Below are 27,863 nucleotides of genomic sequence, written 5' to 3' on the forward strand. Positions count from 1 at the left end.
GCGGCGCTGGCGCTCCGTCTTCAGCCGGACGTAGTCCTCGCGCGCCCACTTGAGGGCGGCCTCGTCGTCGGCGGTGATGTCGTCGTACTTGCTCTTGACGGCGACGAGCCTCGGCTCCGTCTTTGGCTTCACGAGGCGGGAGGAGGAGGAGCCATGACCGCCCTCATTGATGACGAGGGCGCCGCTCGAGCGGCGTCTCCACGGGCTCGGCCCTGACGCCGGCGAACCGGTGGAGCGGGAGGAGGAGGAAGAGGACGACCCACCGCCCATGCGCCTCGGCATCCATATGCCGCCGCTCCGGTGGGGAATAGGCGCCGGGGCCGCCGGGTACTGGAGCGGCGGCTGGTTGCCGCCCTCGAGGTACTCGAGGACGTAGTGCAGCGTCGGCCCGGGGGTGCCCCACCATAGGCGGCGGCCGTCGGCGTTGTGGCGCCCCATCACCGGCATGCTGTTGGTGGAGGCGACCTGCTCCTCATGGCGGCGTTGGAAGTACGCCGCCCAGCTGGCGTGGTTGTTGGCGGCGTACTCTGGGCGGCCGCGCACCTCCTCCGGCATGGAGGCCCGAACGCGCGTGATCTCGCCGTGGAAGCAGTCGGCGTCGGGCTGCGGGGGGACGGGGACGCCTCCGGCGCTGAGCCTCCACCGCCCCGGCACGCACATGTCAGGCGGCGCCGGGTAGTTGGCCTCGTGCAGGAGGTACGCCTCCCACTCGTGCAGGGTGCGGCGGCCGAAGCCGTTGGCCGCCGTACCGTCGTCGGGGAAACGTTCTCCCATCGACGGATGTAGATGAGGTGGCTGGAGGCGGGGGAGACGGGATGGGGCGCCGACGACGAGAGAAGGACTGCGGGGCGAAGGAGAGTGTGTCCACCGGTGAGGAAGGGGGCGGCTTTTTATAGCCGCCGGCGGGGGCGGCAGACGTGTCACGTGTGTGTACGCGTGGCGGGAGGGGGGCGGCGCGTCGCCGTGCCATCACTGCGCCGCCCGTGAGGAATCAATGGAAGGCTGACCGGCGGCAGCCTTGGCATTGATTCCCCGCGAAAAAACGAGGTGATGAGGTAGACGAGACGCAGCTGGTCGCTGACTCGGCAGGCCCGCCGTGCTTTCGCGCCAAAAACGCTTCCCCCGGCGCTCCCAGCATGCTGGGTTCGGCCTGGGTCCGCCGGCACCAAAATCGGGCCTAACCGGCGAAAATTGGGCTTCTGGGGACGCGACCGGGCCTTTTTTAGCGCCGACGCTAAAAAAGGGCCTTGGGGGCCTGTTGGGGGCGCGGGTGGAGATGCTCTAAACGAAAAGATTTGAACGTGCGAACCAACCCGTGGTTGATGGTTAGAGGGACTGTGGTATTCCCGGCCCACCAGGGTTCAAATCTTGATGATTGCATTTATTCCTGGATTTATTTCAAAATCTCCGGCGATGCGCATTCAGTGGGAGGAGACGTTCCTGTCGACGACGAGTCGCCTACGGTGACTTCGTAAATCTCAAGATGATATGCCGGTTGAGACTTTCGGAGGTGCTCATAGGGGTAAGATGTGCGTGTGTGCGTTCATAAGGGTGAGTGTATGCACGTGTATATGAGCGCTTGTGTCTGTACTGATGTTAAAAAAAAATTTAGACGTGCCGGCGTTAACGTTTGTTTTGCCAGATTCACCGTGGCGATCCGCAGGTTGGGCTCGCCTCGCACGCTACCAACCGCACGACGCAGCATTTTTCGAAAACAAGAAAACCGCACGACGCACCGTACCGGCCGGTCCAGTCCCCCCCCGGAAACACGCGCGTAGGGAGGCGCTCCGTCCTTGCCGGCTGCCGCGCGAGGCACGCCACTACGACGCCGTCCGGCCCCGCCAAACGCGACCCCACGCGCGCTCCCTCCGGACCCGGACCAGCGCAACTGTTGCAAGCGCAGGCGTGAACCACCCCTCCCGCCGCAGCACCGCGCACTCTCAAACGTCTCTGTCTCGCGTCCACGCCGGACCGGCCGCGCGATGTCGCCGCCCGGCCTCGTCGCATCCCATTCACATGCGGCCATGCGACGCTCCTCATCACTCACCCAGCCCGGTCAGCCACCAGGCGGCACGTCGGCGCCTCCTTCGCCACCACGCCGCGCGGTCACGTCAGTCACGCACGCCGCGGCAGCCGCGCCGCGCGCCACCTTGCCGCACCCGCACGCCACCTTCCCCGTACCAGGTCGCCCCGGAATGCCGCCGCGCGCGGCCAACGACACGCCACCTTCACGCCCGCACTCCTCTCGCCAATATTATTGTCCTTTTTTCTTATTATAATTATAATTTCCACGAGCATCCAGCTTTTCCTTCCAGCGCTCGGCCCAGCGCAGCCCTCCGATCCGCTCGGCCAGGGGAATCCGACGGCCACGGGGGAGGGGAGGCGAGGGCGCCAGCCTCCGATGGTCAAGGCGTCAACCCCACAAGCCGCGGTAGGCGCCGCCGCCGCGGCCGCTGCCGCCCACCGCCCGCCGCCCACCGCCACCTCCTGTAGCCGCCCAAACATGACTCCGCCTCCGTTATAACCCCCCTCCGCCTCCGCCTCCACCCCTGCCCACCCCCGCCTCGCCATCAACGCCATGGCCCCGCCTTCTCCCCCCGCCCACGCGGCCCGGCGCGTGCCGCCCCCGTGCTGGACCCCCGAGGAGACCGTCGCGCTCGCGCGCGCCTACACCGCGCGCCGCCTCGCCGTCGGCCGCGCCCACCTCTCCTCCGCCGACTGGGCCGCCGTCGCCGCGGCCGCCACCCCGTCCAAGACCGCCAGGCAGTGCCGCCACAAGGTCGAGAAGCTCCGCCGCCGCCTCCGCTCCAAGCGCCGCCGCCCCTGCCCCATCCTGGACGGCATAGATCTGCTCGACGACCCTTCGTCGTCCCCCTCCCGCTCCCACTCCCCGTCCCCGCCGCCGCCCGCCTCCCCGCTTCCCCCCTCTCCCTCCCCACCCAAGAAGAGGAAGCGGCCCGATCCCGATGAAGAAGGGTATGCCGGGGAGAGCGACGTGGTGCAGGCGGTGAGGGCGATCGGAGAGGGATTCGTGCGCGCCGAGCTGAGGAGGATGGAGGCGGCGAGGGAGTCGCAGCGGATGCGCATGGAGATGGCGCTGCGGCACCTCGACGCGCAGCAACGGCTCCTGGAAGGCCTCGTTGGCCGCATCGTCGACGCGTTGGAATGAAGCGGTGGCGCGGCAAAGGTGTCCCTTCCTTTCAAGATCTTTCGTGCTTTCTCCTGGTTACACACTCCCTGGCGAGTTGAGGTGTTAGAGCTGTGTCCTTCATATACTCCATGTACCTGTTATGGTCTGATGGATCATGGTTGTCTCATCACATAGATGTAGATGCGTAGAGAGCAAATCCTGCTGCTTTTACTGTCTTTTGTATAGTTGTCTGGCCGAGTGGAAGCACTTCTTATGGGAAAGAAATGGATCTTGAGTTTTCTTCACCTTGTACTTGCATATTGCGTTCAAATTTGTTTGGATTTATGCTGTGAGGAAGATATAATATACTCCCTCCGTCTCATAATTTAAGCTTGCAAAACGATCTTATATTATGGGACGGAGGTGGTATAAGATATAAACTGTAAAACATGGAATTCTATCAGCTATGTTTGTCCCAGCAAATGTTCTTATGGCGGTAAGGTTTCGTAAGGCGAGCACTCACCGCCTTGACGCCTAAGGCGGGCAAAATTCTAAGGCGCTGCCTGGGCGCCTTGCCGCCAAAGTGGCCGAAGCGGGACGTCTTAAAAACGATGGTCCCAGCTTGATTTAATTTTGAGACCCAATGAGGTTCTTCGTGCTTGTCCATGGAGGAGGTTTATCCTGAACCCTAGTTTCCCACCGTTGGGCTTTACGTCACGGCTGGCTGATTTAGTGAACTTACACATTATTGTGCCTATGCTTGCTCCATCTTATGGCCTCACTTTTAGTAACTCTAACCAGGGTTATCCATGGTTTGTTGCTGTGTGGTTTTTAATTTGCAGCATAGTTAGTGGGGCTTGGGCCATTGAAAAATTGAGTATCCTGTAGCCTTATTTCTATCTGGGTGGTCTTTGTAAGCAGATACGGATATAAGGGAATAGTGATGTTCAAAATCTATATTAACTTTTCTTGGGTTTATTGTTCATAGCAGTATGGAACCAAGGAATTATTATACGGCAGCACCCTGTATCTACACTTAGGTAGTTGGGATGATAAATAGTGCCCAACCCATAAGTTCTGAAATCTCCAATATGTTACTACTGTTTTTTACAGATCAAGCAAATAAGCCTGAAAGGAAGTCCTTATTAGTTCTTTTTTTGTGTCTTTCTTTTCTTTCTTCTGAACCTGCTACCCTAGCTAGTTCTTGTCTCTGTGTTGTGATTCTCTTTCAGAGTCTTTCTGACGCCCCATTTTTTGCCAATAAAAAGTAAAGAAGAAACTGTCTATTTGGACAGACTGTATTATTCCGTCCACCTACCTAGTATCAAATTCTCAAAGCAGTACGCTTAGTAGTTGCTATTTTACCCTACAAAAAGAAATGGATTCCACATTCATTTAATAATAGAAGTCAAGCATGTAATTAGAACCGCTCAAAATGTTACTTAAACAAACTATTTCCTTGCACGCAACTCTAAAGAAGGCACTGACAAACAAAGATGCTCGGGAAAAGGATAATAGCTGAGACGGGATTGGTGTGTGTTCTAGTTTTCTTATCTCTTTAAATTACTCACCCAGTAAACATATGCAGAGTTCCATTCCATATTGATTCGAGGCACTAATTTGTAACCCTACTGTCCCTTGTGAAATATTGCACATTGTAAGTAGATAGATTCAGCAGTCAATGAGGTTCTTCTACACCAGGTTCCGTTCTACCCTGAAACTGATGGTCGTCTTACGTCATGGCGTAAAAGGTGAATATGTTCTCCTGCTTCCCTTGGAGTTCTTTACACTTGCTTATACACAGATGCTTCATTGAGATTCTCCATGGTGCACATAGGCTGTTACTGCAACCTTGGGGCCATCCTTTGTTGACCACCTTTAGAATAAAGGAAGATTCTTTGGATTGTTCATAAGAACAACCATCATCCTGCTGTTATGTTTTGTCTTTTCATTTCTTCTCCTTCCTGATTATCTTCCTCGTTTTTGTGTTTGTGTACAATTCGTTCATCACTAACAAACAATTGGTTTTTGTTCTTACCATTGTCCCTACATATTAGTGCCTATCACTTGTATGTTCCTCAATTCATCCATGTGAATTTGCCATATATCATAAAATGAGTGATACAAACAGAAAGAAGAATGCTAGCTGAGTTACAAGTCGATGCGAGGTTTGGCAGCGAATAATTGTAGCTGGTAATGGCATATATCATGCACGATTACTATCGTTGCATGCATATATTTGCCTTGTGTGATGCTCTAGTGTTGTCTGTAACTGTATTTAATTTTTTATTGAAAAAACTTGTGCTGTCTCGATGTTGGATATTGTGCATAACTGTTATTTTTTGACTAAAAAACTCACCGCAATGCTATGCCTGTTTGCAAGTTTCACCAGTCACAGTTATTTTATAAATATATGTATCATTCATGACAATAATAATGCTGTGATTACATCTGATTTGTGCATCTTGTTGGTCAAACTTTATGCGACACGTGACTGAAAATTTTGTAGGCATGTTTGAATGGATTATTTAACTTACTAGAATTCTTTTTTAGTTTCGTGCTCACAGGTGAGCTGAAAGTTTAGTTGCTGCTGCAAATAGTGGTATTCCATGATCTGCTACATTGAGCTTTTTGCTGCTTAAAATCTTCCTATCCAATGAGTACTCTACATGGCTACTTGAAAGTTATATGTTTATACAAGAAAGGGTTGCATAGATGCAATCTAGTACTTCCTTTTGGTGTCGATTAATTTGCCGCAGATGAAGGCAAGTGCCACTTAAGTAGAATTCAGGACCACCATTAAAGTGAGTGGTCCTGAGCATGCTTGCATCCATCCATTATCTATCTGCCCTGGATTGTTCAACAGTGAGCAACCACTTGAGATGACTAGCAACAACTGAAAATTCAGGTTTGCAGATTGACTTGATGTAATGTGCTGATTTGTAAGCAGGAAATTGCTCCATGATGCCCGGCTTTACTTCCGTGCTCCATCATGTGTGGTCCTTGAATTCTTGGTAAGATTGTGTATAATAAGCATTGTTTATATTGATGAATATCTTTTCTAAAGCTTTTCTTTCGAATCTTGCAACTTGCGAGGACCGCCTTTTATCGAATATTCCCCGAATATGCTGATGTTTTTCAAGGAAACAGAAAACTGACCTTTTGAAATCACTTGGGTGTCTCTTTTCTTTATAATGTAAATATTAGCTATTTAACTCTTTTGCAGTGAACATTTCTCCCTTGATTGATGTGGAAAATGTGTCCGAATTGGTGACATCATTTCTTGAACAGGTGGCAACTGGCAAGGTAACATTTGTCTAAGTGAACTGTTATTCTACTGGAGTAAAACTTGAGGTAGAATCTTAACTGTTTCCATTGTTACTTTGGATAAAATGTCACGCAATCCTTAGGAAAACCACTCGAGCCAGCACGTAGCTGTAGTAAATCTGTTCTCCTCTTACAATTTATCAATGAAAATGTTGTATGTAAATGTTTGGATGGAGCATTATAGCAAATTAGCTAATCATATAGAAAAATTGAAGGACCATGTAGAAGAAACTACATGTTCTTTCTAATAGAGAAGAAATAGACACCCTTGAAGAAATGAGGATTTGAACTTCTGCATCTATTTTCCCAGCCAGGTGAGCACTTGGGTCCAACTTCCAGTTTAGTTGGTTCTAGATTGTAGTGTGATTTTTCTAGTGGATTTCCTCTGTTTGTTTGGAGAGTATGTGATGATTTGAGGCACTGTTATGCCTCAGAAGAAGATTCAGTTTTAATAAAAACCGAGTAGCATGGTTGACATTATCTGTTTCAAATGTATTGAAAATTGGATGTATTTGAGTGTATCTGCTATTTGCATATTACTGGTTTCCATTTTCTCAATTTTCTGAAGCATACTTTATTTTCTTCACATGTGTTACGTTGAAGTTTAACCATATCTTATGTTTAAATAGAGGAATGGCAGATCTTTGATCAAACAACCACATGCCCTGCACTATCCTGCATATATGCCTAGAGAAAAAGCAAAGTTACAGGCCAACAGTTTTGGCCAGTGAGCAAGCACAAAAGCAGGAAAAGAAGGGATTAACCTAAAGCTAAAGCGGCCTCTCTTTTGCCCGCACCTTTTTTAGGGCAATGAACATTTCCAAGGAGACAGGTAAGCGTATGTCCATGTTGTATTATTATTATTACGATGACACCGCTAAGATAATATGTCTGCATTGGCGTCATGAATCATTGCATTGACGATCTCATTTTCCTCCGCAGTGTATGTGGAGTGCACCCCGTAGCACACGTAGAAGATGGTGATCACAAGGCTCCAGATGCCGAACCTCTGAAAGGACCTCATCTTCAGGGTTGTCATGAGGAACACATTCAGAAAGACAGACGCGGCGGCCGGCCACGGCATCAGAGGAACCGTCCACTCCGATGGCGGCCCGGCTGCGCCCTGTTGTGCCGTGCAGTGGAAGATTGCGACGACCGCCACTGACATCGCGCCGAACAATGCCATCCCCCACCGCCACTTCCCGTCGATCCTCCTTGAGAGGGAGAAGCCGACTGAGCTCAGTGTCAGGAGCAGCAGGAAGAGGAGGACGTGGAGCGGCCGGGTCGCGCCGACCTTGGCGTACCGGTGGTAGATGAGCGCGTTGGCCACCAGGTAGAAGGCCAGCAGGGTTCCGATCGATATCATCTCGAACACTATCTGCAGCTCAGTGAAGAGCGCGATTGATGCCGTGCAGAGCCCTGGATATGTATGGACAGAGCCTAAGTCTGGGATACATACACAAGTTAGTGGGAGTCATGAATTGGCAACATTGTGATGAGGTACCTAGAAAGATGGTGGCGTTCATAGGGGTACCGGTGGAAGGGTGGACCTTGGCCAGCCATGCCGGCACCAGCCTCGCTCTGGCGATGACGCACAGGTACCTCGCCTGCCCCAGCATGGCCACCAGCAGCGACGCCACGATGCCGATGCTGGCGCCGGCCCCGACGACGTTGCTCGCCCACCTCCACCCGGCCTTGTCCCTGAACGCCGAAGAGAAGGGCGCGCTCTCGGTGATCTCGGTGTAGGGCAGCATGACGCAGAGCGCGACGGACATGAGGCAGTAGAGCGCGGAGACGATGAGCACGGAGCCGGCGATGCCGACGGGCAGCGCGCGGGCGGGGTCCCGGATCTCCTCGGCCATGGTGGACGCCGAGTCGTAGCCGATGTAGCTGAAGTAGACGACGGCCGCGCCGTCGAGGACTCCCCGGACGCCGTAGGGCGCCAGCCCGCCGGGCGTCACCATGTTGCGCGCGCTGCCGTTCCAGAAGCCGGCCACGATGATGAAGGCGAAGAAGAGCAGGTGGAACGCCGTGAGCACCATGTTGAGCGTCGAGCTCTCCTTGGTGCTGCCCTTCAGCAAGACCAATGGCGACACGCTTGTAAAAGGCGTATGCGTCGATGAAATGTGTCGGTATATACCTGTAGCAGAGGCATGCGGTGAGGAGGAGGATGAGCGCGACGGCGGGGAAGTCGAGCGCGTTGTAGCCCTTGGCGATGGCCTCCACCTCCACCCTCCACGCGTTGGGCTCCGTGACGCCGCACGTCGACGCCAGGTAGTCCGTGAAGCTCCTCGCCACCGCCGCGTTCGACAGCACGTACTCCATCAGGATGTTGGCGCCCCCGAAGAACCCCACGAACTCACCTAGTAATAGTAGTATACAAACATTTGCAACCAAGGCCGGAGCCGGACAACCAAAACGATAAATCGAGCTGCAGATTTACGGTGTATTTTGGACGATGGCATTGGAAATTTAGAATGCTCTTGGCCGGCCGTTTCGGCAGTCTGTTGTTAATTATGCTGCGGATCACATGGTGGTTTTCAAGAGGAGTCGATCAGGACGTCCTAACTCGTAACGTACGTACCGAAGGTGACCCTGAGGTAGCTGAAGGCGCCGCCGGCAACGGGGACGCGCACGGCGAACTCGGCGTAGCAGAAGGAGGACAGCAGCGCGGAGACGCCGGCGACGACGTAGGAGGCGAACACGGCGGGGCCGGCTGTGTCGCGCGCCACCCTGCCGGTGGTGACGAAGACGCCGGCCCCGAGCATCCCGCCCACGCCGAGCCCCACGAGGTCGTACCACTCGAGGCGCCGCGCCATGCGCGCGCCCGACCGGTCGCGCACCTCGTTGAGCTCCTGCGCCGGCGTCCACGTCACCAGCGCCCTCCGCCGCAGCCGGTGTGGCGTCTGCGCCACCGACAGCAGCACGTCGCGCAGCGCCATCGGTGGTCTGGCGCCGCCAGCCGCTCCCTCCTCCTCCTCCTTTGCTCTTGGTGGCTAGCTCGGCGGATACAGAGAGTAGTATTTATACACCGGCGTTCATCAATTCAGCTAGCTAGCGTTGTTTTAGCTATTAGTTATTTGGACGGTGGGCAGTGAAGTCGAGAGCGTGTGCCCAGCCGTGAGTGGCAGCAGCAAGCGTGCCGTGGGGGAAGCTTTGCTTTGCTTCCATGGAGGGAGGTTGCAGCTTCTAGTTCAAGACCTGGTCTCTGTCTGTCTCTCCTGCGTCTTTTCGTACGTGCAGACGACCGACTGACTGCTCTCGCTTGCATGCTGGGTCGAGAGCGTACGTGTGCCATGTGTTGGCCTCAAAAGGAACGTCACACGAAGGCCACTTGGAACTTCGTATGCGGTGAACTCCTTATTTGCACGACGACAACATGAGAAAATGCCCCGAATAAATAAGCTAGAGAGTTTCATGAATGAACTGTGTGGAGCTCAAGCTAATTGCCTGATCTCGGATATGAACCTATGGTACGATGGATGGCTTTCGAAAAGGCTAATCTATGTTGCCACCACGTACAGAAGCTCACATGGCGGTTGCGCAGATGTCTGGTGAATATATACGCACGTACTGTGGCTAGCTAGGTGTATCGAGTAGAGTAGCTAGCTACTGTATTTCTAAAAGATTGGGTCGTCATCGGTCGATTCGAGAAGTGCGTGTACGTAGAGCTTAAGATTCTTCTGCAGCTGTGCTGACAATTGTGGCAAATTTGACAAATTTAACCTATTGACGAAATCAAATCATAGAATGAACTGTCCGTGAAACTATTTCACGCGGCTGACCCGTGGCGCCTAACTCTCAGTCGCTGCACTAGTGCAACGCCTAGGAGCTAGGCGCTGCACACTGACTTAGTAATTTTCGGATCACACGGGTGCGACGCTGGCCGTGTAGCGCCTATCTGTGAGGCGTTGCACAGTGTAGTGTGGCGCCTTCGTGTCGGGCGTCACACAAAAAGTTCAGCCGCGTGAAATAGTTTCACGGACAATTCATTTTGTGATTTGATTTCGTCCATAGGTCAAATTTGTCAAATTTGCCGACAACTGTGGCTTGGCGGGAGCCAGCGAGCAGGGGGAGGTCAAATCCCTACGCGAGCCCCGGGGGCTCGCGGAGCCCCAACACCAGATGGGAGGGCCAAGTTGATCGAGTCGTCGTCCCCTCGCAGGCGCTTGTTACTTGTTAGGCTTCTCGCTCCCGTGAAGGATAGGTTTCTTAGCCCATCTTCAACGTCAACCGTCCACATACGTCTCGACCGTGCGGTCCTGAAAGTGCTAGTTATCGACTAGGGAGGGGGGGGGGGTTGAATAGGCGATTTTTATGAAAGTCTTCAAAACACGAGGACTTTGAAGACAAACAATAGAAATGAACCTATTGACATGCAGTGGAAGGTACACTAGACAAGTCATAGTCAAGTAAGCAATGAAGTGAAAGTACGAAGACTATAGCACTAGGTAGTATGGATCAGAATGGAAGATAGTATAAAGCCAAACAACAATAGTCGTCACATAGTGAAGTCAATCAGATCAGACAAGCAGAGAAAGACTTCATGAAGACAAACTGTGAGTAAAGAGAGGGAGGAGATAGAACCAGTTGCTTGGTGAGGATAAGAATTTGTTCGACCATTTCCAGTTGCTGTGACAACTGTACGTCTCGTTAGGAAGGCTGAGATTCAACTCAGAAGACCGCGTCTTCACCTTATTCCCCTTGAGCTAAGGACACTTAGTCCTCGCCCAATCACTCTGGTAAGTTTTCAAGGTAGACTTCCAAACCTTCACAGACTTTGTTCACCGATAATCCACAATGACTCTTGGATGCTTAGAACGCGACGCCTAACCAGCTGGAGGATTCACAGTCCTCAAGTGTAACAAGTCTTCAGATCACGCGGACAGAAAGACTTCAGTGATGCCTAACACTCTTTGGCTCTAGGTGTTTTGGGCTTTGTCCTCGCAAGGATCTCTCTCTCAAATGCTTCAGAGGTGGGTTGCTCTCAAACGACAAAAGCCGTGCAATAACTCCGAGCAGCCACTAATTTATGGTGTAGGGGGTGGGCTATTTATAGCCAGGAGGCAACCTGACCGGATTTGTTCGAAATGACCCTGGGTCACTAAGGAACTGACACGTGTCCAACGGTCAGATTTCAAACACACGCGACAGCTTGACTTGGGCTACAAGTAAAGCTGACTCATCCAGCTCTGGATAAGATTTGCTCTCATTGTCTTGGCTCGAAGACATAGGATTTAGTTGAGCATCACTTCAGTCACTCTGACTTTGTTCACTTGGACCCCACTTAACAGTACGGTGGTTTCTATGACTCAACAAAGAAGAAAAGGAAACTACGAAACATCTATGTCTTCGTACTCCATAGTCTTCACGTGAATGTCTTCTCGAGTCATAGTCTTCATTGTGAATGACTTCACATACCACCATTGTCTTCAATGTCTTCACACATTTTTAGGGGTCATCTCTGGTAGGTAAACCGAATCAATGCAGGACTACTACCTGTGTTATCCTGCAATTCTCACAAACACATTAGTCCCTCAACCAAGTTTGTCGTCAATACTCCAAAACCAACTAGGGGTGGCACTAGATGCACTTACAATCTCCCCCTTTCTGGTGATTGATGACAAACTGGTTGAAGTTTTCAACGGGGATAAAAGTACGTGAAAGTTTAAGGATTTAAGACATTGTCGTCATAAGTAGCAAAAGGCTCCCCCTGAAGATGTGCATATAAGTAGTTTGCTCTTGAATGCAAATGCACATGGCAGGTTTTACTTGTGGAGATCCTCTTCAGCTTATGAAGACAATTCATCATGCAAAAAGAGATATAACGAAGATAATGACATGCATAATGAAAAATGGACGTCTGCGGAATGACTTCATGCGGAATTTATCATCGCATCACAGAGTAGCAGAAAACATAGCAGACGACCATCGAGTTTAAGTGTTACAACCCAAAGAACCAAATGTATCAAAAAACAAGAGTTGTAACCACTTGGCAAAAATATAGCAACCACCCATATGGACCCGCTTGAAGACTATCAACTCATATGCTTCTCCCCCTTTTGTCAGTAAGGACCAAAAAATTTTGAAGACGTAGAGTGTCTACTCGTGCCCATCAGGAGTAGTAGAAAGGTGCAGGGTCGACGTTGGAGTCCGGTGGTGCAGAAGGGCCTGGTGCAGTGTCGAGATGCGGCGAAGTCATGGTTGGTGAAGTGGCATCGTCTTCGTCATCGACGACTCTCGCAACAACAGTTGCAACCGAAGATGAATACTCAGAGCCTTCTATGGAAGGAGTCCGACGCAAGATTCCGGGGAGGCGTGGAATCAAATTTCAAGCGCTCTGTGAAGCCATCTTCGCGAAGATCGTCTTCGGAGCTTAGCAATGTCAGACTCTTCCAAGACCTCCGACAGACTTCATGTGATACAAATGCGTTCTTGGTGGTAAGATTGCGCATGCGATTAACGTCCGCCAAGAGGCTCTGCATCTGACGCTTTAGCCAGTCATGGGGTCTATCTTGTTTTTGATGTAAGGCCACAAGAAGCTCTCGGTCATTGAGTACACGAGATCGCTTTTGAGGCCTTTGAGCAATGGTGCTTTCAGTGGCTTCAGTGGTTGCACGATGAGGTGCACGTGTATTTCCAGCCAGAGGATAGACACGAGTTGCAGCAAGAACTCCCTCAATTGGTTGCGAGAAGCTTTGTAAATTGGCTCCTTGGCAGGCTCAGGGTAGATGGCGTCGACAGACATATCAACCTCGGGCAAGAAGATAAGATGGTTACGCGCTGAGGGATGATAGTTGATAGAAGAGTGAAGCTTGATTAAGCGCATCACCCATGGAGCATAAAACTTTAAGCCAAATAGATCAATTCCAGTTGCAACAAGTTGCCCGATGAAGAAATCTTGAGCATTGAAGCTGATGCCATTGAGAATATAGAACACCAAAGTCTTCATGGTGCCTTCAAGTTTGGCTGCAGTAGAATGTCCCTTGACAGGCCATAGAGTTCGCCTCACAATGTGATAAATGGTAAGGGGCAGATACTCGAGGTCCTCGACAAAGAATTCCTTGGGATATTCTGCGTCTTGTGGCAATGGCTTCATCATGCTGAGCATCTGACTCATGTTTGGCTCAGGCTTCTGAAATATACTCTCCAGTGCATTCCTGTGTAACTGACAACCAGGTTCATAGAGCTCACCTGGAGTGGGCAGGGAAGTAAGCTCGATGATATCTTGAGCTTTGGCTTCATGATGCACATCACCTGTCATCCACTCAAGGACCCAAGTCTTCGGATCCTTGTTGTAGCCACGGATGTGAAGAGTGGCATAGAACTGCAGCAGAAACTCTTCATTCCAATGCTCTTTGTCAGTGACAAACTACAGAAGGCCAACATCTCTGAAACAGTCTAGAGCTTCTTCGAAGCAGGTCAGACCAGCAATGGCTTCACAAACCAGACGCATGTGTGGAAAGATGCGCCCTTAATTGTATAATACACATGAGTAATAACCGCGCTGCTGATAGCTCCAGAAGCGATCAGATGAGATCTTTGGCTTCGAGTAAGGGTTCTTGGCACTGTCAAAGAACGTGTTGTGTGCCCTGAAGCTGTTTACATTGAACGATCCTGGCGATGTTGCAGCACCGGGAAACCTTGGCAGTCTGGGCTTTGGCTTTTGGACCTGAGGCCTTTGCTCCACATGATAATCATATTGTGGTCCGGGAGCAGGAGGAGGAACCAGAACAGGCCATCAGACAGTGACAAGTTGGCTGCGATCATATGCCTGCTCAATAGTGTGAGGCCTTGGGGGTGGAACAGCAGCTTCGGCATTGACTGTGGCTTCAGGTTGCATACTAGCTTCAGGCGCCACAATGTCTTCAGCCATGACAACGTCATTGGCTTCAGCAGTGTTGTGTGTGGCCGCCTCAATGTTGTCAACCTCCGTTTCAGGAGCAGGAGGGTCGGGCATAGACATGTTCTCCTCGGGAAAAACTTCTTGAGTGACAGGGGGTGTGGCAACTCTTTCTTCTTCTTCTTCTTCTTCTCGTGGTTCTTGATTGTCATCGGCTGATGCAGCCGGAATGTCGTCAGCATCTTTGGCTTCGGACTCAGAGACATTCACGGTTGGGGTGGCTTCAGGAAACACTTGACGTGCTACTGAGTTTTGAGGCGCTTCCCCTTCCGGAATGCTCAACATGGCGACCTGTGGCCTAGGGCCTTTGCGAAGCCTGCGGAATGCGGGCGACGCCTGTGGTGATGGAGTGGTCTGCACCATGTAGTCGTCGTCAAGCACCGGAGTGGTGACTTGAGGTGGTGGAGTACTGGGTGTGTCATCATTACTTGGGGTCTCTTGTTGAGGGCGATCAGCCCACAAAGCATCCTGAGCAATTGGCGTCAAAGGACGACCAATGCTGATGAGTTTGTTGTTCGTGAGAACAGGCGATGATACCAGTTGGTGCTCGATCTAAGGAAGGACTTCATCATCTTATACATTGTCATCATGACCAATGTCTTCAGCTGTGATGGGGTCGACAGCTGGAACTTCTTCATCTTTAGGAGCCTCTGTAAAAGCAGGCTCGTGGACTACAAGTTGACGCTCTTGGTTGGTAGAGGCAGGATGAGCAACAGAGATGGGCTCGAAAACAAGTGGCTCAGAGGCCGCAGCACGATCTTTCTTCGAAGACTTCTTTAATTTCTTCTTTGATGGAGCATCATCAGAAGTATTCATGTGCTTGCGCTTCTTGGCTTCGGCTTCAGCTGCCCTTGTCTTCTTCAGTTCTGAAGCTACTGAGGGGACCTTAGGCTTCGAGCCTGTCATGCTGGTAGGGAAGACAATCCAAGGTGCTTCCTGCCTTGATGCTTCAGCTTGGGCCACAGCAGACTTCTTCTTTTGTTTGACAGCCATCTTGGGGTCAATGCCAGGATGCCCAAGTGCCTTGCGCTTCTCTGCCTCATTGTGAGCTTGAACACATTTAGCTGCGAAGTATTTCATCCTCTCTCTTGAACCTTTTACTTCCTCACGTTTCTTGTGAAACTTTTCTTTGAGCTCATGCAGCGTCTCCTTGAAGCTTTGAACATCTGCTACGCTGAGCTGGGCCATGTTCTTCTTGAATTGAGCCTTTTCATAATCAATTTTGTTCTTCAGCTCGACAATCTTCTGAGCCAAGGCCAATTCATCAGCAATGGCTCCATGGAAGGTGAGACTGATGTCAATTGGCAGTTGAAGATCATCAATGCTGAGACTGGGGTTGTCAAACCATTCGTCGATGAAGTTATTCAGAATATCTACATCAAAGAGGGGCAAATCGTTGAAGATCTCCGCCTCTTGCTTGCTCTTGATCAGAAGCTCAAGGGCATCATCACCAAGATCTTCATCTCTGGACAGATCAATGGTGGCATCCTCATTCCGCAGAACGGCAGCAGGGATCAGTACTTGCCCAGAACTCTTGATGGGCTTCTTCTTCTTCTTAGAATTCTCTGTCTTCTTGGAGACACAAGAAAGATCTTCAGATTGCACACTGGCTTCAGGAGGTGCAGTGGCCAATGGCTTCGCACGCGAAGCTTTTGGTGCGGCAGAGGGCTTTGAAGCCTTTGATTTCTTCTGCTTCTGCGGCTTAGGAGGAGCTGGCGCTTCATCAGAATCTGCATCATCAGCTGAGTGCTCCACGGCGGCCCCCTGAACAACTATGTGGGTGAGAAGGCCGTCGAGGTTATAGAAGGGGCCGATCACATTAGGATTGGCATCGCGGGTGCCATCAGCCCTTGGAGCAGATGGACCAGGGTCAACGTCGAGTCCAAATGCTTTCTTGTTTTTAGCCGCAGACTCCTTAGCAAACTGGAAATTGCGCTTGAAGAGATTGTCCTCTCGACACCATAACGGTGATGATGGGTCGGCATTTTCTGGCTGCGGTCCACGGACCATGCAGGGGTAGAAGCCTTGAGCAATGGCTTCAGACTGGGACTTGGGCAGTAGACCTCGGTATACAATATCTCCCCATGGCCGCTTGATGGTATTCTTTTTAGCATACTCAGCGGTGACAAATCTGTACTCGAACCATTCCTCTGCCCAATATCTTCGAATCCATTGGATTCGAGTCTTGCATCGATTGTAATTCTCTTCAGGATCTGTCTTGTACATTTCAAAAAGATCTAGTGGCAAATCCTTGGCTGTATCCCCACGGCGCTGCCTGCCGCCCTTTCTGGCTGATTTCTCAGTTGCCATTATATTCAAGCTGAAAGGCTTCAAAACTGTGAATGGCTTCCTCTTGCTGGTCAGACAGGAACTAGCTTCTAGTGAGTGAATGTGACGCTGTAAGAACTCTGCAAATGAATGCAGACTATGAGAACCAAGGGATTCTCCCACGGACATGTACCTGTGACAACATTAGAGGTGCGAGGGAAGGGAAGAGGTCATATGCATTCTCAGAAGATTTTGAAGATAAATCAGTTTGAAGACATTGACCTCATAGCGCGAAGACATTCACTTATTTGATGAGAGTTGGTTCCAGATTTGTACGAATCCAAGAATAAGTACAAGTGAGGAATCTAACTAGTTGTGAAGCATAAGTGAATATACTTGGCAAGATATGAGATGCAGAAGTTGACAGATCCAGTTATGGAAGTTAAGAAACCACTTTTGGTTGAAGTGGATGGATCTGATGGATCAAAAAGGCAGTAAATAGTAAATTTTAATTACCCTTGACGAACTGCTAGACGAGGCGAGGAGGAGGCCGAGCAGTTCAATCTCCCGCGCCCTATCTTGGCGGCGGAAGACACCTACGGTGGCGGCGGAGAGGACGGGGTCCGCAGCCGGCGTGAGGATGGCGTCGAAGAAGTCGCGGCAGCTAAGCGCTTCGTCTCCGGCGTCGACGCGAGCTAGCGGAGGCGCTAGGGTTTGTGCGAGGTGCCGAGGTGGAAGAAGAAATAATGACCGCGGCGAGTTGTGTATATATAAGGAAAGGGACAACATAGCGTAATTATGCAGGTGCCCCTGGCGGTTCACATCTGAAGGACACATGGCATGCATGCAACACATTGGAAGTTGTTCCATGTTCCCACGCATGCCTGGACTGTCGGGTGGTCGTTCCGGCTTCTCCGGGTTTCAGGCAATAAGGATATAGCATTAAACAGATTCAACTTTTTTCTCTGTATCTTCTGCTGACAAGGACGCAGAGAAGACATTTGACAGATTCAATAGAATGCATATGATTTAGATAGATAGAATCTGAGGTAGAAGCATAGAAGAGGGGTTAGGGTCCGATCACATTCACTTAGATCAAAAGATTCAAACATGAAGACATAGCTATAAGTGAATGCTGTAGAGGACAGAACACAAATATATGTATATATCAGTATAAGGCCAAATCAACATTGCGAAGATAAACATGAAGTCAAATCAATGTTGAAGACAAACCAAATGCGAAGACTTTGCTAATGTGATGCCAAATGAAACACTTCAAACAAGAGATTGGTGGTGGCGTTACCCACCGTATAGGAAGTATTAGACCCAGACACGGCGCACAATTATCGTGGCGCTCCGAAGTCAAATTCCGCATTAATGTATCCACACTTAGAGTGTATGTCTTCACTGATTGAAGATATACTTTACTTCCTGTGTTGCACATCTAAGTCATCAACATGCATAAGCGTTAGGATGTGTGTCCAATCACATGACATTCGAGGATTCTAAGATATTTAGCTCACACCGCAACTTGCAAAAACTTTTCTCATCCAAGGGCTTTGTGAAGATATCTGCCAATTGCTCTTCTGTGTTGATGTGAATGATATCAATATATTCCTTCATGACATGATCTCTGAGAAAGTGATGACGGATCTGAACGTGCTTTGTCTTCGAGTGCTGAACTGGGTTGTTGGCAATCTTGATGGCGCTTTCATTGTCGCAGGAAAGTGGCACTTGCTTCAGATGGATGCCATAGTCCTTGAGAGTTTGCTTCATCCATAGAAGCTGAGCGCAGCAAGATCCAACAGCAATGTATTCAGATTCAGCAGTGGAGAGAGACACACAGTTCTGCTTCTTTGAAGACCAACAGACAAGAGATCGTCCAAGAAAGTGACATGTGCCTGATGTGGACTTGCGATCAACCTTGTCACCAGCATAATCAGCATCTGAGAATCCAACTAGATCAAACTTTGAGCCCTTTGGATACCATAATCCTAGTGTTGGAGTGTAAGCCAAATATCGAAGAATTAGCTTCACAGCTAAGTGATGCGATTCCTTTGGTGCCGCTTGGAATTGGGCGCACATGCAAATGCTAAGCATGATATCTGGCCTAGATGCACATAAATAGAGTAAAGAACCAATCATGGAGCGGTATACCTTTTCATCGAACTCTTTACCATTGTCGTCGAGACCCATTTGACCTTTGGTTGGGATTTGCGTCGTGTACCCTTTGCAGTCTTGCATACCAAACTTCTTCAAGCAATCTTTGAGGTATTTCTCTTGAGATATGAAGATGCCGTTGCTCTGTTGTTGGATTTGAAGACCAAGGAAGAACTTCAGCTCACCCATCATGGACATCTGATATTGCTCTTGCATCATTTGCCCAAACTCATCACTGTATCTTTTGTCAGTGCAGCCGAAGATAATGTCATCCACATAGATCTGGCACACAAACAGTTCACCCTCGTATGTCTTTGTGAAGAGAGTGGGATCCAAGGAACCAGGTTTGAAGCCTTTGCTCTTCAGGAAGTCTTTGAGTGTGTCATACCAAGCACGAGGGGCTTGTTTGAGGCCATACAGTGCCTTGTTGAGCTTGTATACCATATCAAGATGTTTTGGATCTTCAAAGCCAGGTGGTTGTGCAACATACACTTCTTCTTCAATCTTGCCATTGAGAAAGGCACTCTGCACATCCATTTGGTACAGGAGGATATTGTGATGGTTGGCATAGGCTAGCAGTATGCGAATGGCTTCAACCTAGCTACCGGAGCAAATGTTTCATCAAAGTCAATCCCTTCAAATTGAGTGTATCATTGAGCTACGAGATGAGCCTTGTTTTTGACAACTTGACCATGCTCATCTTGTTTGTTGCGATAGATCCATTTTGTGCCTATGATATTGTGCTTGCGAGGATCAGGAGACTTGACCAGTTCCCATACATTGTTCAGCTCGAACTGTTGAAGCTCTTCTTGCATAGCTTGAATCCATTCAGGTTCCATGAAGGCTTCTGCAACTTTCTTGGGTTCAAATATAGAGACAAATGCAAAGTGCCCATAGAAATTTGTTAGTTGTGTTGCTCTTGAACGAGTGAGTCGACCAGGTGCATTGATGCTATCAATTATCTTCTCAACCTGTACTTCATTTGCAACACGAGGATGAACTGGACGAAGATTTTGCCCTTGCTGATCATTGTCTTCATCTTCAGTATTGGCTTCAGGCTGAGCAGAGTCTTCAGGTTGATTTGGTGCAGAAATGATAAGTTCCTCTTCAGCCTGTGCCTCTGAAGGTATGATTTCTCCAGTACCCATAAGCTTAGTCGATTCACTAGGAGGGACTTCATCTAGCACATTTGGCAGGTGCTCTCTTTGTGAGCCGTTAGTGTCATCGAACCGCACATCCACAGTTTCAACCACTTTATAGTGAAAGAGGTTGAAGACTCAGTAGGAGTGCGAATCCTTTCCGTAACCAAGTATAAAACCTTCATGTGCTTTCGGTGCAAATTTTGAAGTGTGATGTGGATCCTTGATCCAGCACCTAGCACCAAATACTCTGAAGTAACTGACGTTTGGCTTCTTACCAGCTAGAAGCTCATAGGATGTCTTCTTTAGAAGCTTGTGAAGATAAACACAGTTGATGACGTGGCATGCCGTATCAATGGCTTCAGGCCAGAACTTCCTTGGAGTCTTGTACTCATCAAGCATCGCCCGAGCCATCTCAATGAGTGTTCTGTTCTTGCGCTCCATGATGCCATTCCGCTGAGGTGTGTATGGAGTTGAGAACTCATGAGTGATGCCCAATGTATCAAGATAAGTGTCGAGGCCCGTGTTCTTGAACTCTGTGCCATTGTCACTTCTGATGTGCTTGATCTTGATGCGATAGTTTGTCATGGCACGATTGACGAATCGTCTGAAGACATCCTGCACTTCATTCTTGTAGAGGATTATATGCACCCATGTATATCTTGAATAATCATCAACAATGACGAAGCCATAGAGACAAGCAGTGGTAGTAAGAGCAGAGTAGTGAGTAGGGCCAAATAGGTCCATGTGTAGCAGCTCGAAGGGTTGAGATGTCGTCATGATTGTCTTCGAGGGATGTGAAAGTGCTAATTATCGACTAGACGGGGGGGGGGGGTGAATAGGTGATTTTTATGGAAGTCTTCAAAACATGGGAGTTTTGAAGACAAACAATAGAAATAGACCTATTGACATGCAACGGAAGGTAAACTACACTAGACAAGCCATAGTCAAGCAAGTAATGAAGCTAAAGCACGAAGACTATTGGCAGCTAGGTAGTATGGATCAAGATTGAAGATAGTATGAAGCCAAACAACAATAGTCGTCACACAGTGAAGTCAAACAGATAAGACAAGTAAACAAAAGACTTCACAAAAACAAACAGTAAATAAGTGAAGGGAGAGATAGAACCAGTTGCTTGGTGAAGACAAAGGATTTGTTGGACCAGTTCTAGTTGCTGTGACAACTGTACGTCTGGTTAGGGAGGCTGAGATTCAACTCACAATACCGCGTCTTCACCTTATTCCCCTTGAGCTAAGGACACTTAGTCCCCGCCCAATCACTCAGGTAAGTCTTCAAGGTAGACTTCCAAACCTTCACAGACTTCGTTCACCGGCAATCCACAATGACTCTTGGATGGTCAGAACGCGATGCCTAACTGGCTGGAGGATTCACAGTCCTCAAGTGTAACAAGTCTTTAGGTCACGCGGATAGAAAGACTTCAGTGATGCCTAACACTCTTTGGCTCTGGGTGTTTTGGGCTTTATCCTCGCAAGGATTTCTCTCTCTCAAAAGCTTCGAGGTGGGTTGCTCTCAAACGACAAAAGCCGTGCACTAACTCTGAGCAGCCACCAATTTATGGTGTTGTGGGTGGGCTATTTATAGCCACTAGGCAACCCGACCCGATTTGTCCAAAATGACCCAGGGTCACTAAGGAACTGACACGTGTTCCAACAGTTAGATTTCAAACACACGCGATAGCTTGACTTGGGCTACAAGTAAAGCTGACTCATCCAACTCTGGATAAGATTTGCTCTCATTGTCTTCGCTCGAAGACATAGGATTTGGTTGAGCATCACTTCAATCACTCTAACTTTGTTCACTTGGACCCCACTTAACAGTACGGTGGTTCCTATGACTCAACAAAGAAGAAAAGGAAACTACGAAACAACTATGTCTTCGTACTCCATAGTCTTCACGTGAATGTATTCTTGAGTCATAGTCTTCATTGTGAATGACTTCACATACCACCATTGTCTTCAATGTCTTCACACATTTTTAGGGGTCATCTCTGGTAGGTAAACCGAATCAATGAGGGACTATTACCTGTGTTATCCTGCAATTCTCACAAACACATTAGTCCCTCAACCAGGTTTGTCGTCAATACTCCAAAACCAACTAGGGGTGGCACTAGATGCACTTAAAATCTCCCCCTTTTTGGTGATTGATGACAAACTGGTTGAAGTTTTCAACGGGGATAAAAGTATGTGAAATTGTAAAGGATTAAGATATTGTCTTCATAAGTAGTAAAAGGCTCCCCCTGAAGATGTGCATATAAGTATTTTGCTTTTGAATGCAAATGCACATGGCAGGTTGTACTTGTGGAGATCCTCTTCAACTAATGAAGACAATTCATCATGCATGAAAGGATATAGCGAAGGTAATGACATGCATAATGAAAAATGGACGTCTGTGAAATGACTTCGTGCGGGATTTATCATCGCACATGCGGAATTTATCATCGCATCACATAGTTGGTAGAAAGAGGTAGCAGACGACCATCAAGTTTAAGTTTTACAACTCAAAGAACCAAATGTATCAAAAGCAAGAGTTGTAAAAACTTGGCAAAATATAAAGCAACCACCCATAAGGACCCGCTTGAAGACTATCAACTCATATGCTTCTCCCCCTTTTATCAGTAAGGACCAAAAAGGTTTGAAGACATAGAGCCTCTACTCATTCCCATGAGGAGTAGGTGAAGTAGTAGGGTCGTTGTTGAGGTTCGGTGGTGCAGAAGAACTTGGTGCAGTGTCGATGCACGACGACGTTGTGGTTGGCGAAGTAGCATCATCTTCATCATCGGTGACTCTTGCATTGACAGTTCCTGCAGAGGAGGAGTACTCAGAATCTTCGAGTGAGGGAGTCCGACGCAAGACAACATTCCTGGGAGGAGTGGAATCAAATTTGAATCTCTCTGTGAAGCCATCTTGTTGAAGATCATCTTCAGAGCTTATCAGTGTCAGACCCTTCCACGTCCGCCGAAAAGTTTCGTGAGTGACAAATGCATTCTTGGTGGCAAGGTTGCTAATGCGATTAACATCCACCAAGAGGCTTTGCATCTGAAGCTTCAGCCAGTCGTGATGCTTATCCTGTTTTTGATGCAGGGCAACGAGAAACTCTCAGTCATTGAGAACACGAGAACGCTTCTGAGGCCTTTGAGCAATTGTGCTTTCAGTGGCTTCAGTATGGGCACGATGAGGTGCACGTGTATTGCCAGCCAAAGGATAAACACGAGTAGCAGCCAGAACTCCTTCAATGGGTTGAGTGAAACTCTGGTGATCAGCGTTGTGAAGATATATTGGCCCTTAGCAGGCTCTGGGTATATGGCTTCGACAGACATATCAACCTCTGGTAAGAAAATAATGTGGTTGCGTGCAGAGGGTTGATAATTGACAACAGAGTGAAGCTTGATGAGGCGCATTACCCATGGAGCATAAAACTTCAGACCAAATAAATCAGAGCCAGATGCAACCAGTTGCCTGATGAAGAAGTCTTGAGCATTGAAGTTGATGCCATTGAAGATATAGAAAACCAATGTCTTCATTGCTCCTTCAAGCTTCGCTGCAGGAGAATGTCCTTTGACAGGCCATAGAGTTCGCCTGATGATATGATAAATAGTGCGGGGCAGATTCTCCAGGTCTTCAACAAAGAATTCTTTTGGATATTCAGCGTCGCGGGGCAGTGGCTTCATCATGCTCAGCATTTGGCTCAGGCTTCTGGAAGATGCTCTCCAAAGCATTGCGGTGAAGCTGACAACCAGGCTCAAAGAGTTCACCTAGAGTGGGCAGGCCAGTGAGCTCAATAATATCAAAAGCTTTGGCTTCGTGATGTACATTGCCTGTCATCCACTCAAGGACCCATGTCTTTGGATCCCTGTTGTATCCGCGAATGTGGAGGGTGGCATAGAATTGTAGCAGAAGCTCTTCGTTCCAGTGCTCTTTATTAGTCACAAATTGGAGAAGGCCAGCATCTCTGAATCAATCAAGTGCTTCTTCCAAGTAGGGCAGGCCAGCAATAGCTTCGCAGTCTAGACGGATATGGGGAAAGATGCGCCCTTGATCATAAAGAACACATGAATAGTAACTGCGTTGCTGATAGCTCCAGAACCGATCAGATGAAATTCTTGGTTTCGAGTATGGGTTCTTGTCGCTGTCAAATAAGGTGTTGTGTGCAATGAAGCCATTCACATTAAATGATCCTGGTGAAGTTTCTGTACCTGGAAACCTAGGCAGCCGCGGTTTTGGCTTCTGGACCTGAGGCCTGTGCTCCACATGATAATCAAATTGAGGTCTGGGAGCAGGAGGAGGAACCAGAATAGGCCAGCGAACCATGTCAGGTTGGCCGCGATCAAATGCCAGCTCAACAGTGTGTGGCCTTGGAGGTGGTACAGGAGCATCGGCATTGACATGAGCTGCTAGTGGTACAATGGCTTCCGGTGCAATATTGACTTCAGGTGCATTAGAAGCTTCAGGCTCATTCACTTCTGGCGCCACATTAACTTCAGACGCCACATTGGCTTCAGCCATGACAACGTCATTGGCTTCAGTATTGGTGTGGTGGCCGCCTTAGTATTATCAACCTCCACTTGAGTAGCTGGAGGGTCGGACACGTTCTCATCGAGAACAACTTCTGGGTTGGTAGGGGGATTGGCAACACGCTCTTCTTCTTCACGGGTTTCTTATTGTTCTATGGCTGATGCAGCCGGTGTATCTTCAGCAGCTTTGGCTTCAGATTATGAGACGTTCGCAGTTGGAGTGGCTTCAGGAAACACTTGTCGTGCCACTGAGTTGTGGTGCTCATCTCCTTCTGGAACGCTCGACAGAGCGACTTGTGGCCTTGGTCCTTTGCGAAGCCTACGAAATGCGGGCGACGCCTTTGGAGAGGGAGTTGGCTGGACCACATAGTCATCATCATCAAGCACCGGAGTGCTGACTTGAGGTGGGGGAGTACTTGGTGAGTCATCTTGACGAGGGGTGTCTTGAGGGTGATCAGCCCATGAATCATCCTGAGCAATCGGCACCAAAGGACGATCAATGCTGATGAGTTCACTGTTCGTGAGAACAGGCGATGATATCGTTTGGTGCTCAATCTGAGGAAGGACTTCATCATCATTCACATTGTCTTGGGGACCAATGTCTTCAGCTGCGGTGTGGTCAACAGCTGGAATGTCTTCAGCTTCAGGAGCCTCTGTGGTAGCAGGCTCATGAATTATCAACTAACGCTCTCGGTGTTCGGACGCAGGACGAGCAACTGAGATTGGCTCGACGACAAGGGGCTCTGTGGGAGCAGCCCGATCTTTCTTCTTTGTCTTTCTCTTCTTGGTCGGTGGAGCATCGTCAGTGGTGTTCTTGTTCTTGCGCTTTTGGGCTTCGGCTTCGGCTGCCCTTGTTTTCTTAAGTTCCGAAGCTACTGTGGGGACCTTAGGCTTCACGCCTGTCATGCTGGCAGGGAAGATAATGTGAGGTTCCTCCCGCCTGGATGCTTCAGCTGGGGCCACAGCAGGCTTCTTCTTCTTGGCAGCCATCTTGGGGCCAATGCCTGGACACTCAAGAGCCTTGCACTTCTCAGCTTCATTGTGAGTTTGAACACATTTGGCAGCGAGGTGTTTCATTCGCTCTCTTGAACCTTGAGGTCATGCAGCGTCTGTTTGAATTTTTGAACATCAGCTACGCTGAGCTTGGCCATGTGCTTCTTGAACTGAGCCTTTTCATAGTCAATTTTGTTCTTTAGTTCAACAATCTTCTGGGCCAGAGCCAACTCATGAGCAATGGCTCCATGGAAGGAGACACTGATGCCAATTGGGAGCTGAAGATCATCGATGCTGAGGTTTGGATTTTCAAACCACTCATCAATGAAGTTATTTAAGATGTCCACATCAAAGAGGGGCAAATCGTTGAAGATTTCCACCTCTTGCTTGCTCTTTATCAGCAGCTCGAGAGCATCATCGCCAAGATCTTCATCACTTGACAGATCAATGGCTTCAGTCTCGTTCCTCAGAACAGCAGCAGGGGTCAGTGCTTGACCAGAACTTTGGATGGGCTTATTCTTCTTCTCGGTCTTCTTGGAGATGCGAGATTGATCTTCAGACTACACACTGGCTTCAGGAGGTGCAGTGGCCAGAGGCTTCGCACGCGAAGCTTTAGGTGCAGCCGAGGGCTTTGAAGCCTTTGGTTTCTTCTGCTTCTGTGGCTTGGGTGGAGTAGGCGCTTCATCAGAATCAGCGTCGTCTGCAGAGTGCTCCACGGCTGCCCCCTGAACAGCAATGTGTGTGATGAGACCTTCAAGGTTGTAGAAGGGCCCAACCACATTAGGTTCAGCATCACGTGTGATTGGCCCGAGGAGCAGATGAACCGGGGTTGAAGTCTAATCCCAGTGACTTCTTGTTCTCTTTGGCCGATGCCTTTGCAGTCTGGAAGTTTCGCTTGAAAAGATTGTCGTCTCGACACCATAGCAATGACGATGGGTCGGCATTGGCAGGCTATGGTCCACGTACCATACAGGGATAGAAACCCTAAGCAATAGCTTCAGCTCTGTTCTTGGGTTGAAGATTTCGAAAGAGAATATCACCCCACGGACACTTGATGGCATTTTTCTCAGCATACTCTTGGGTCACGAACCTGTATTTGAACCATTGTTCGGCCCAATATCTCCAAATCCATTGGATTCGAGTTTTGCGCTGATGGTAATCCTCTTCAGGATCTGTCTTGTACAACTCATAGAGATCTGGTGGCAAATCCCTTGAAGTGCCCCCACGGCGCTGTCTGCCGCCCTTTCTTGCTGACTTTTCTGTGGCCATGTAGTTCAAACTGAATGGCTTCAAAACTTGCAAAGGCTTCCATCTGCTGGTCAGACAAGAACCAGCTTCTGGAGAATTGATGTGATGCTGTAAGAACTCTGCAAATGAATGCAGACTATGAGAACCAAGGGATTCTCCCACGGACATGTACCTGTGACAGCATTAGAGATGCGAGGGAAGGGGAAGAGGTCATATGCATTCTCAGAAGATTTTGAAGATAAATCAGTTTTGAAGACATTGACCTCATATCTCGAAGACATTCACTTATATGTTGGGAGTTGGTTCTAGATTTGTACGAATTCAAGAATAGGTACAAGTGAGGAATCTAACTATGTGTGAAGCATAAGTGAATATACTAGGCATGTTATGAGAAGCAAAACAGGATAGATCTAAATTTGTAGCCACAGAAACCACTTTTGGTGGAGAAGGATGAAACTATCGGATCAAAAAAGGCAGTAAAAGTAAGCTTTAATTACCACACGAAGAACTGCTAGACGAAGAAGAGAGGAGGCCGAGCAGTTTGATCTTTCGTGCCCTAACTTGGCGACGGAGGACACCTACGGCGGTGGTGGAGAAGACGAGGTCCGCGGCCGGCATGAGGACGGCGTCAGTGAGGTCGCGGCAGCTAAGCGCTTCTTCGCCGGCGTCGTCGGGAGCTAGCGGTGGCGCTAGGGTTTGTGCGAGGTGGAGAGGTGGAAGAAGTATTTTGACCGCAATGAGATGTGTATTTATAAGGAAAGGGATAACACAGCGCAATTATGCAGGTGCCCCTGGCGGTTCACATCTGAGGGACACGTGGTGAACATGCAACACATTGGAAGTTGTTCCATGTTCCCACGCACGCCTGGACTGTCGGGTGGTCATTCCGGCTTCTCCGGGTTTCAGGCAATAAGGATTTAGCATTAAAAACAGACGTAACTTTTGTCTCTGTATCTTCTGCTGACAAGGACGCAGAGAAGACATTCGACGGTTTCAATAGAATGCATATGATTTGGATAGATAGAATTTGAGGTAGAAGCATAGAAGAGGTTAGGGTCCGATCACATTCACTTAGATCAAAAGATTCAAGCATGAAGACATAGCTATACGTGAATGTTGTAGAGGACAGAACACAAATATATGCATATAAGAGTAAGACCAAAT

At 49.1% G+C, this 27,863-nt stretch overlaps 2 protein-coding genes across 3 annotated transcripts; one reads left to right on the forward strand and one right to left on the reverse strand.

Moving 5' to 3' along the window:
- Positions 1 to 2,015: 2,015 nt before the first annotated feature.
- LOC109765665 (uncharacterized) lies at positions 2,016 to 3,435 on the forward strand. Its single transcript, XM_020324447.4, has one exon. The coding sequence runs from the start codon at positions 2,579 to 2,581 to the stop codon at positions 3,167 to 3,169; it is 591 nt and encodes a 196-aa protein (XP_020180036.1). The 5' UTR covers positions 2,016 to 2,578; the 3' UTR covers positions 3,170 to 3,435.
- Positions 3,436 to 6,377: 2,942 nt separating this feature from the next.
- LOC109765666 (cationic amino acid transporter 6, chloroplastic-like) lies at positions 6,378 to 9,703 on the reverse strand. Of its 2 annotated transcripts, none has more exons than XM_040399525.3 (4): positions 9,042 to 9,703; positions 8,598 to 8,820; positions 7,992 to 8,524; positions 6,378 to 7,903 (listed from the first exon to the last, which is right to left on the reverse strand). In XM_040399525.3, exons 1-4 carry the CDS (start codon positions 9,397 to 9,399, stop codon positions 7,335 to 7,337), a joined length of 1,683 nt encoding a protein of 560 aa, XP_040255459.1. In that variant the 5' UTR covers positions 9,400 to 9,703; the 3' UTR covers positions 6,378 to 7,334. The 2 variants fall into 2 exon arrangements, with proteins under 2 accessions (XP_040255459.1, XP_020180037.1); XM_020324448.4 differs by having other exon boundaries at positions 6,378 to 7,876; positions 7,962 to 8,524.
- Positions 9,704 to 27,863: the final 18,160 nt, after the last annotated feature.

This window comes from Aegilops tauschii, chromosome 2 (assembly GCF_002575655.3).
Source record: "Aegilops tauschii subsp. strangulata cultivar AL8/78 chromosome 2, Aet v6.0, whole genome shotgun sequence".
NCBI lineage: Eukaryota > Viridiplantae > Streptophyta > Magnoliopsida > Poales > Poaceae > Aegilops > Aegilops tauschii.

Bases quoted from the DNA above. Each gene is read 5' to 3' on its own strand.
- LOC109765666 (XM_020324448.4), bottom strand. From the start codon at position 9,399: ATGGCGCTGCGCGACGTGCTGCTGTCGGTGGCGCAGACGCCACACCGG. The intron at 8,821-9,041 runs GTACGTACGTTA...TACTATTACTAG, and splicing joins CTACCTCAGGGTCACCTTCG to GTGAGTTCGTGGGGTTCTTC. The intron at 7,877-7,961 runs GTACCTCATCAC...ATACATATCCAG, and splicing joins GAACGCCACCATCTTTCTAG to GGCTCTGCACGGCATCAATC.
- LOC109765665 (XM_020324447.4), top strand. From the start codon at position 2,579: ATGGCCCCGCCTTCTCCCCCCGCCCACGCGGCCCGGCGCGTGCCGCCC.